The sequence below is a fragment of the Hyla sarda genome, chromosome 3, assembly GCF_029499605.1.
Source record: "Hyla sarda isolate aHylSar1 chromosome 3, aHylSar1.hap1, whole genome shotgun sequence".
Lineage (NCBI taxonomy): Eukaryota > Metazoa > Chordata > Amphibia > Anura > Hylidae > Hyla > Hyla sarda.
Genome location: NC_079191.1, coordinates 290,451,550 through 290,462,913, shown reverse-complemented (window position 1 = coordinate 290,462,913; position 11,364 = coordinate 290,451,550). Strand labels below are relative to the sequence as shown.

The 11,364-nt window shown below is 38.9% G+C and overlaps 1 protein-coding gene across 3 annotated transcripts in view; it reads left to right on the top strand.

Moving 5' to 3' along the window:
* NUP133 (nucleoporin 133) overlaps positions 1-11,364 on the top strand; it is a 397,333-nt gene that overhangs the window by 372,084 nt on the left and 13,885 nt on the right. For 2 of the 3 annotated variants that reach the window (XM_056566853.1, XM_056566852.1), the window contains 2 exons: positions 922-986; positions 5,126-5,214. In XM_056566853.1, the coding sequence (XP_056422828.1) occupies positions 922-986; positions 5,126-5,214 (154 nt within the window). Of the gene's footprint in view, positions 1-921; positions 987-5,125; positions 5,215-11,364 lie in introns of those variants that run through there. The other variant, XR_008891412.1, reaches the window with a different exon arrangement.

Here is an 11,364-nt window from a genome sequence, read left to right as displayed (position 1 = left end):
TGCTGAAATTGAGTTGTTCTTTTCTAAGTGCTCTCTGATGACACCTGTCTTGGGAACTGCCCATTTTAGAAGCAAATCCCCATAGCAAACCTCTTCTACTCTGTGCAGTTCCCGAGACAAGCAGAGATGTCAGCAGAGAGGACGATTGCCAGACAGAAAACAACAACTCAACTTCAGCAGCTGATAATTATTGAAAGGACTAAGATTTTTTTATAGAAGTAATTTACAAATCTGTTTAACTTTCTGGAGCCAGTTGATATTAAAAAGAAAAGTTTTTTCCTGGAATACCCCTTTAAGTATGGGAATAAATAGTTGTGTTCAGTTATTTTAGGTTGTTTCATAAATGTAATTGATATATTTCTCTTTGTAAAGACTATTGTACTTTACGGTCTCCCTCAGTCCCATGGCGTTAAATGGAGATGTTGCACATCGCTTAGTTATCAGTCTTTCCCCAGTATCAGCCAAACTATACTTTTGCTAAATGATGAATAGATATTGATTTCGCAGCATAACATCCTTTTTAGTGGAGAATAAAAAGCAATGTTCTCGTGTTATAAGAAAATAAGTTAGGGAAATCTAGCTAAGGATGCCTTCACACACTGGAGCCGCTGCTGATTTAAAGTTGCTAAATCCACAGCTGCGGATTTTACAAGGCAATTCTTATGTATTTTGGATTGGCATGTCAGTATATGGATTCCTTTAAAAAATCTGCAACTGCAGATTGTAGAATTGCAGATCCGCAACTTTAAATCCACAGCAGATCGTGTGTGTGTGAGAATACATGCTAAAGTAGGATGTATTGTCAAGAGAATCTATTATTTGAAAGCTTATTATTCATCAATACATTTGTCACCGCTTGGCAATTTGCTACAAATCTCAGTTTCAGAAACAAAAAATTAAAAACTGTTATTTTTTATTTAGGATGAGGTGGTGGATATAGAAGAGCTAAAGCTAGATATACTTTGCAAAGCTATTAAAAGAGACACGTAAGTATGAAATATTATTGAAAATAATAAATTAAAGGAAACTACCACCATAAAAAATCACATTAAAGAAAAGGGAAAAGTACCATATGGCTTACAGGATAATACAATAAAACATCACTGTCTCTTTCTAACGAGCCATCCTGGTACACCAAAATAAAGTATCAGCACATACAAAAGATACATATAAGTAGTAACATAGTTCATAAGGTCGAAATAAAATAGAGTTCAAGTTCAACCTGTATCACAATTGTGTCCTGTGTTGATCTGGAGGAAGGCAAAAAACTTTATTAGGGCTGATGCCAATTGCTCCATACGGGGGGGTGGGTGGGTTCCTTCCTGACTTTAAATACAGCAATCAAAATAAATCCCTGGATAAATGTTCTGTAATCTAGTACCCATAACCTGTAATGTCATTACGCGTCAGATTTTCCAGGCCCCCTGTAAACTATTTTATTGATGTCACCATAACCACTGTCTCTGGCAGAGAGTTCTATAGTCTGACTTCCCATACAGTAAAGAACCCCTGTCTGTGCTGGTGTAGAAACCTTCTTTCCTCTAGACGTAGAGGATGCCCCATTGTTATGGATACAGTCCTGGGTATAAATAGATCAAGGGAAAGATCTCTGTACTGTCCCCTGATATGTTTATACATAGTTATTAGGTCGCCCCTAAGCCTTCTTTTTTTTCTAAATTAAAGAATCCTAACTCTGATAATCTTTCTGGGTAATCTAGTCCTGCCATTCCACTTATTATTCTGGTTTCCCCTCTTTGAACCCCTTTTCAGCTCCACAATATTTTCTTGTACACTGGTGCCCAGTACTGTACACAGGATTTCATATGTGGTCTAACTAGTGATTTGAACAATGGTAGAATTATTTCCTTGTCTTGTGCATCTCTGCTCCTTTTAAAGCACCCCATGATTATATTTGCCTTGGCAGAAGCTGCCTGACACTGGTTGCTACAGTTAAATTTACTGTTAACCAAAATTCTTAAAGGGGTATTCCAGGAAAAAAACATTTTTTTTTTTTTTATCAACTGGCTCCATAAAGTTAAACAGATTTGAAAATTACTTCTATTAAAAAATCTTAATCCTTCCAATAATTATAAGCTGCTGAAGTTGAGTTGTTCTTTTCTGTCTGGCAACAGTGCTCTCTGCTGACATCTCTGCTTGTCTCGGGAACTGCACAGAGTAGAAGAGGTTTGCTATGGGGATTTGCTTCTACTCTGGACAATTCCTGAGACAGGTGTCATCAGAGAGCACTTAGACAGAAAAGAACAACTCAACTTCAGCAGCTCATTAGTACTGAAAGGATTAAGATGTTTTTTAATAGAAGTAATTTACATAGCTGTAACTTTCTGGAGCCAGTTAATATATAAAAAGTTTTTTCCTGGATAACCTCTTTAAAGGGGTACTCCGGTGGAAAACGTTATTAATTTTTTTTAACCAACTAGTGCCAGAAAGTTTAACCCTTTAACGATGCAGGACGTATATTTACGTCCTGCGCCGGCTCCCGCGATTTGCAGTACTAACCCTTTAGAAGCGGCGGTCAAAGTTGACCGCCGCTGCGAAAGTGAAAGTATCCCGGCTAGTCAGTCGGGCGGTTCGGGACCGCCGCGGTGAAATCGCGGCGTCCCGAACAGCTTGCAGGACACCGGGAGGGCCCTTACCTGCCTCCTCGGTGTCCGATCGGCAAATGACTGCTCCGTGCCTGAGATCCAGGCAGGAGCAGTCAAGCGCCGATAACGCTGATCACAGGCGTGTTAATACACACCAGTGATCAGCATAGGAGATCAGTGTGTGCAGTGTTATAGGTCCCTATAGGACCTATAACACTGCAAAAAAAAAGTGTTAATAAAGGTCATTTAATCCCTTCCCTAATAAGTTTGAATCACCCCCCTTTTCCCATAAAAAAAATAAAACCGTGTAAATAAAAATAAACATATGTGGTATCGCCGCGTGCGTAAATGTCTGAATTATAAAAATATATCATTAATTAAACCGCACGGTCAATGGCGTACGCGCAAAAAAATTCCAAAGTCCAAAAAAGCATATTTTGGTCACTTTTTATACCATTAAAAAATGAATAAAAAGTGATCAAAAAGTCCGAGTCATTAAGGGGTTAAACAGATTTGTAAATTACTTCTATTAAAAAAAATCTTAATCCTTCTTGTACTTATTAGCTGCTGAATACTACAGAGGAAATTATTTTCTTTTTGGAACACAGAGCTCTCTGCTGACATCATGAGCACAGTGTTCCCTGCTTATATCTCTGTTCATTTTAAGAACTGTCCAGGGTAGGAGAAAATCCCCATAGCAAACGTATGCTGCTCTGGACAATTCCTAAAATGGACAGAGATGTCAGCAGAGAGCACTGTGTTCCAAAAAGAAAATAAGTATTTCCTCTGTAGTATTCAGCAGCTAATAAGTACTGGAAGGATTAAAACTGTTTAATAGAAGTTATTTTCAAATCTGTTTAACTTTCTGGCACCAGTTGTTAAAAAATAAAAAAAAGTTTTCCACCGGAGTACCCCTTTAAGTCCTTTTTCAGTGTCAGTCCCAACCTGGATTTTTTCTTCTCCATGTGCATAAGCTTACATTTATCTGTGTTAAACCTCACCTACCACTTTTCAACCTAAGCCTCAAACCTGTCCAGATCTATTTGTAACAGTGCACTGTCCTCTATTGCAGAGCTTACAATAGTCTGCAATGAGTAGCACTTCACTGTATAATCCCTAAGATAATGAATAAATATATTAAAGAGAACAGAACCCCTCTGATACCCCACTAGTCTCCCAGAGTACTTACCATTAATAACCACCCTTGTTTTCTATTCCAGAGCCGTTACTTCCCCCAGCCAAAGCATTCTCATTTTATGTACCAATCTCTTATGTGGCAGTAAATCAGATGTTTAAAAAAAAAATTGATTTATAAGCTCACCTCCTCATAAAAGCTGATAAGGTTAGTTTGACAGGACCCATCCCTCATAAACCCTTTTTGATATGGAGTCATACATATATTTTCATCAAGATAAATAAAAAAAAAACATCTTTTAGGCAATTTACTTACAATGGAGGTTAAACTAACAGGTCTATATTTTCTGGGGCCACTTTTTGACCCCTTTTTGAATATTGGAAAAAGAAAATCACTGATAAACTGAACCTAAAAATCCACTAGCCAGACATACAACTATCACCAAAAAACAGACCAAAACAAATCAGAGAGAGCAGACAATAACTAAACAAAGAAATCCGAGGACTCCCTTGTATGCAGGTCAGAACTCCTGATTTCCCTTAGAAGCATCCCAGTGGTCTCCCTACTCCATATAGGATAACTCAAATTCATATGGCAAACAATTGGCAACTTTTTTGTCAGCTATAGGTAGAGACTATGCCTAATGTCCTACATGTTCTTATGTTTAGCGGGCAGGTTTATCTCCTAATGTAAATTCTAAGAGAATAGAGTGTCGGATTTGTACGTCAGTATTGTGAAAGCTGGGAAACTTCTGAAGGAACTTGTGAGTCCTCACATTTGTTTATTATTGATTGTCTGTCTGCTCTTTGGACTGATATATATATATATATATATATATATATATATATATAATATGGATACATGTCATGCAGGCTATCTCTGATAGTTTTTTCAATAGTTTTTGGCACCATACATCAAGTGCAGACTCTGATAAAAAAAAAAGGGAGACATTGGCACTAAACAACCCCAATATCTGCTATTTACAGGCCCTTTCCAGTAGTGTGTGTGCCCCAAACCACATTTAGTATCAACTGAGTTTTGTCAGCATGTCCTGTCAGATGTTTAGCCTTGAGATTTCCGACAGCTAGCTAATTTCTATCCCAGGAACTAAGCTTTTTCAGTTATAATACATTTTATGGCACTGATATTTCATCCCCTCATTCAATCCCCTTACCTCTCTTTTCTCTGTAGTACAGTCCATCACTGTAGGAGAGCCCTCTCCAAAAGATCATCTCTTTGAGAAGATCACTCCCTTATCCAGACCAGATTTACAGACAGATTTTCAGCTCTGACTGTTATGAACTCTTTGAGAAGACCACTCACTTTTTTTTTACAAATCTAGTCATAGAATGTATTTTTTTTATAAACTTACTGTACTTGTTTACAGATGGTCTAGCCTAGATGGGAAGGATGACCCAATAGAAGCAAGTAAAGACACCATTTTCGTTAAAGTGCTTCAGAAATTAGTAAATGAAGGTACATATTCTTTCTCCAAACTTACTAGTCTTATAAACATTTTTCAAGGTTGAAGGGAATCTGCTTTAATTCACTTTCCAAACTGCTGGCAATGTTAGATTGACATCAGTATTAGAGATGAGCGAACTTACAGTAAATTCGATTTGTCACGAATTTCTCGGCTCGGCAGTTGATGACTTATCCTGCATAAATTAGTTCTGCTTTCAGGTGCTCCTGTGGGCTGGAAAAGGTGGATACAGTCCTAGGAAAGAGTCTCCTAGGACTCTATCCACCTTTTCCAGCCCACGGGAGCACCTGAAAGCTGAACTAATTTATGCAGGAAAAGTCATCAACTGCCGAGCCGAGAAGTTCGTGACGAATCGAATTTACTGTAAGTTCGCTCATTTGTAATCAGTATGTTCACACGTGTGATAGGTGTGATAGGATAACCATAATAATGCTCCATTTAAATATTAGACCCAGCCGGGTAGTAACGTACGATTACGATGTTCATTTCTTGCATTCTCATTTTCTTTTTATTGTAGAAACTTAATAGCAAATCTTCAAACAAAGTGGAGCTTGATAGCAAAAACAGACTGATCTGAGCTGAGATCTCCTTCCTGCTCAACACCTTGGACATGACGGCGTTTCACTCATGACTAATGGGGCACACCCCTGAAACGCCGTCATGTCCAAGGTGTTGAGCAGGAAGGATATCTCAGCTCAGATCACTCTGTTTTTATGATCAAGCTCCACTTTGTTTGAAGATTTGTTATAAAGTTTCTACAATAAATAGAAAATGAGAATGCAAGAAATTAATATCTTAATCGTGAGTTACTACCTGGCTGGATGAAATATTTAAATGGAGCATTATTAGTGGTATCCTATCAAACATGGTGTGACCATATTGAAGTCTGAACAGGGAGAGGTGGAACACACACATTCACATTGTGAACTTTGTCAATCTAACATTTATACACACACGAATTCTATACTCCTGCTAGTCAGCTGGAACCAAGCCATGTTTCTGAATCTCTTTCCTGTCCTTCGCAAACAAATTGTGCACAGGTGAGAAATTTGGAAACAGTGATTGGCATACAGAAGAGGACTATTAATTAAGCAGGCAAAGGGATGAGAGGGGGAGAGAGGTGGCTTTCCCTCTTTAGCTGGCTTACTAAAGAACTGGTGCTTAAAGGAAACCTGTCATGATTGACCGTTGATTCTGGTCTGAAAGCAGCAGGTTATAGAGCAAGTTTTGCTGAGCTGGTTGATAAATATTGTGTTTGGAATGCTGTTTTGTTTTGTCTCTTCATTTTAATCCCTGCTTCTTTTAGGTTAAGAAATTCAATAAGTTGTCTTATTCAGGCAAGGTTGTCAAGTTACTGATTAACAGTTACTGAATATGTTTGCTCATTATACTCTTAAGCCTAGAGTGATAGGAAATCTGCTCAGCTTCTCCTCATTAACCCCTTTAGGACACAGGGCATACAGGTATGCCCTGACATCCTGGTACTGAAGGACACAGGGCGCACCTTTACCCCTGTGAGAATTCCGGTCCCCCCCTGCAGTGTGTGTCACAAGAGGGGGACACTACCACTCAATGTAGCAACAGAAAAGGCAGAAATAAAAGTGGATCTTTACCAGGCACAATTACAGTTGAATGAAGGTGGCTGTATTCATGAGTTTCACATCACAGGATTTATTATAGCACAACAAACAACGCGTTTCTTGCCTGAAAAGGGCAGTTCATCAGGCAAATGTGCATGTAGAGACAGCAAGCAGCTAGGTTTAAATAGATAGCCCTAACGTTAAAAGGTTACGTTAATCACCCTATTAAGGGTAGATTGCTAGACTCCAAACAGCATGTATTCAAATTTATCATACTACTTTTGGAACAAACTTCATAGAAAAGTGTTCAAACTTGTTCTTACATAAATAAAAAGCTTCATGGTATTATTTGTAAATATATATAAAATGACACAGTAAACTCTGTAAACTAGATCTGTAAAATCAGTGTGTGTATACGGCGGAAGATGCGCTACTAAGCGCTGTAGTTGTAGTGAAACTTGTGAATGAAAGTGCTATGAATACCATAGCGTAGCTAGTGGTGGGCGGAGTCAGAAGCTTTGCATGAGACCGGACTGAGGCAGGGAAGAGATCTCAATGAGCAACCGGTAAGTCCAAGGATTGCTTGTGGTTATTAATAGTCCATAGCGGCAGAACAGTTTGAGAGGCAGAGTTCAGTGTATTGGTACCGTAACTGGGATCTTGGTTGCGGAACTTGTCATCGGCTTAGTTGGTATCATGTCCTATTGATTTGATAGAGCGCAGCGCTATTAGAATAGTGGGGCGCTACATGGTGGTAGCTGAGCTGGTTTGGGGCGGAGCTCCAGTGGCAATGTCGCTACATTGTAAGAGAGACACCTTTGGTGTCTTATTATTTTTATACTTTTCATCAAGTATATTTCATGTTCAATATAGTTCTTGAAGTATCTTGATATTGATTTTCCATATTTTAGCATTATTTTTCATATTTATAACCATATACCTTGCGTCTTATTTCCCTCTTTCTGTCACCATTGTTTTTTATGTTTTATTGCCTTCCCCTTTTTGGGTACATTACCGTGGAGACATGATCATAGTTCAGCTTTCGGCACTCCTCATTTGTTTAGACCCAGCCAGATCATACTTGTTACCCCTATACTCTAAAATATACTGCCGACACACTCATTCATTGTATACATGCGCAACCAGCCTATTTCCTTACTCTCGTTGCGCTATAGCTCCGCCTCACACTAGCTACGCTACCACTATGTAGAGGTTTACCCACAATGTAGTTCTTTACCCACAATATAGCTCTCCATTCAATCTATAGTGCTTCATTTACAATGTAGCTCTATGTGATCTGTATGTATCCTGCGCTTTACATAAATGGTCTGATAACATTGCCACTAGCGGTCCACTCAATCTATAGTGTCTCACTTACAATGCAGCGCTATGCGATCTCTATGTACCCTGCTCTTTACACAAATGGTCTGATAACATTGCCACTGGAGCTCCGCCCCAAACCAGCTCAGCTACTACCATGTAGCGCCCCAGTATTCTAATAGCGCAGCGCTCTATCAAATCAATAGGGTATGATACCAACAAAGTCTGACAAGGTCTGCAGCCAAAATCCCCTCCCAGTTACGGTACCAATACACTGAACTCTGCCTCTCAAACTGTGCTGCCGCTATGGACTATTAATAACCACAAGCAATCCTTGGACTTACTGGTTGCTCATGGAGATCTCTTCCCTGCCTCAGTGATATTCACCTATCAGTCCGGTCTCATCATTCAAAGCATCTGACTCCACCCACCACTAGCTATGCTATGGTATTCATAGCACTTTAATTCATAATTTTCACTACAACCACAGCGCTTAGTAGCGCATCTTCTGCCGTATACACACACTGATTTTACAGATCAAGAAGAGTTTACTGTGTCATTTTATATATTTTTACAAATAACATGTAGAAGCTTTTTATTTATGTAAGAACAAGTTTGAACACCTTTCTATGAAGTTTGTTCCAAAACTGTTATGATAAATTTGAATACGTGCTGTTTGGAGTCTAGCAATCTACCCTGCATAGCTTGATTAACCCTTTGAATGAACGTAAGGACTATCTTATTAAACCTAGCTGCTTGCCGTTTGTACATGCACATTGCCTGAGGAACTGCCCTTTTCGGGCAAGAAACGTGTTTTGTTGTTCTATAATAAATCCTGTGATGTGAACTCATGAATACAGCCACCTTCATTCAACTGTAATTGCACCTGGTGAAGATCCACTTTTATTTCTTTTCTGTTGCTACTTGTGAACCGGTGACTGAGGACCTGACCGGAGGATCTGGGCTGCTTACAGAGCACCATCTGCCAATATGCTACATGGTGTTGTGCCCTCAGCACAACATCGCTTGGTAAGTGTGTCTTTTACATCTGCCAAATTTCTTACAGTACCGCACTAGGGGCGCGCATGCATTTTTCTCTTTTTTTCTCTCCACCACCACTCAATGTGAAACTTGCCCTGATCATCCGGGCCTCTGCATTAAAAACTGCTTCAGGGAGTATCACACTTCCTTTGAGTACTAAATTTTCCCTTTTCATTTTAATTTCCCATAATTTGTCCCCAATGTACCAAGTCCAGAGTACATTCCAAATTTTAGCCCCATAAACCACAAAATTGCCCAAAAAAACTCTATAAAAAAAAATTTAAAAAAAAAGACCTCTGGGGGTATGTTTTCCAAAAATGGGTCATTAAGTCACTAGCATCAGGGACTTTTTTATGTTACCTCAACAGGTTATGGACTGCCACACACATCACATTCCCAGAATGATGATTCAGAGCATAGGGTTTGGGGCGGGCATATTTTTACTTTTGGCTATGCTCTGGGTCATAATTCTGGGAACACAATTGGCATATCAGTAGTAAAATTGCAATTGTCATTCCCCCCATAGTACACTTCATCCATTCCTGGAAAATAAATTTAGGGAACACCCGTCCATTCCAAATGTCCAATTCCCTCTATACACCTTCCCCAGGGGGTGTACGGTCTGTAATAGGGTCACATGTGGGTGTTCCTTACTTTTATTTTCCACTGAATGTATGCAACAGTCAGCTACTGATATGCCATAGGCCTCAAATGCAAACATAGCTCTATGACTCTTGAGCCCTGTTATGTTTCTGCACAGCATGTTATGTCCACATATGGGGTATTTCCATACTCAGAAGCAATGGGGTTACACAATTTGGGGGGCATTTTCTCCTATTACCCCTTGTGCAAATGAAAAATTTGGGGTATTTTTGTGAAAAAAACTTATTTTGTAATTTTATGGCTCACTGTTCGAAACACCAGTGAAGTTTAAATACTCGCTGTACCCCTTGTTATGTTCCTTGAGGGGTGTAGTTTCCAAAATTATGGCACTTGAGGGGGGTCCCTCTGTTCTGGCTCCATGGTAGCTCTGTAAACGCTCAAGGCACCTGACAAAATTCTCCAAAAGCCGAATGGTGCTCCTGCTCTTCTGAGACCTTGTGTGCACCCGCAGAGCAGTTTACGTCCATAAATGAGGTATGTCCTTACTCTGAAGGAATGTATTTACAAATTTATGGGGACATTTCTCCTATTACCACTTGTAAAAATGAAAAATTTGGGGTAACCCCAGCATTTTATTGTAAAAAATCTAATTTTTCCTTTTCACTTCCCACTTTAACCCTTTAGGAAAAAACGAACATGCATAATGTGAAAAACCTTTCGTCCTTAATCACCTTCTAAAAATAACACTTTAAATTTTGCACCTAAAAATCCATATGATGGCTTCTTTTTTGCGCCACCAATTCTACTTTGTAATGACATCAGTAATTTTACCCCAAAATCTGCGGCAAAACGGGAAAAAAAATCATTGTGTGACAAAATGGACAAAAAAACTGCATTTTGTAACTTTTGGGGGCTTCCATTTCTACCTTATCTTTATTCTGTAGATCCATACAGTTAAAATGATACCCTACTTATATAGGTTTTATTTTGTATTACTTCTGAAAAAAATCATAACTACATGCAGGAAAATGTATACATTTAAAATTGTCCTATTCTGACCCCTATAACTTTTTTTATTTTTCCATTTACGGGGCGGTATGAGGGCTAATTTTTTGCGCCATGAACTGAAGTTTTTAGCGGTACCATTTTCGTTTTGATTGGGCTTTTTGATCGCGCTTTATTTAATATTTTATGGTATAAAAAGTTACCAAAAATACGCTATTTTGGAATTTGGAAATTTTTTTGCACATACGCCATTGACCGTGCGGTTTAATTAACTATATATTTTTATAATTCGGACATTTACGCACGTGGCAATACCACATGTTTATTTTTAATTGCACTTTTTTTTTTTTATTGGGAAATGGGGGGTGATTCAAACTTTTATTAGGGAAGGGGTTAAATGATCTATAACTTAAAAAAATATATATATTTTTTTTTTTTTGCATTGCTATAGCCCCCATAGGGGGCTATGATACACTGATCACTGCCATTGCATTGCAAGGGCAGGGATCAGTGTTATCGGCGCTTGATTGCTCAAGCCTGGATTTCAGGCTTGGAGCAATCAATTGCCGATCGGACGCGCAGGAGGCAGGTAAG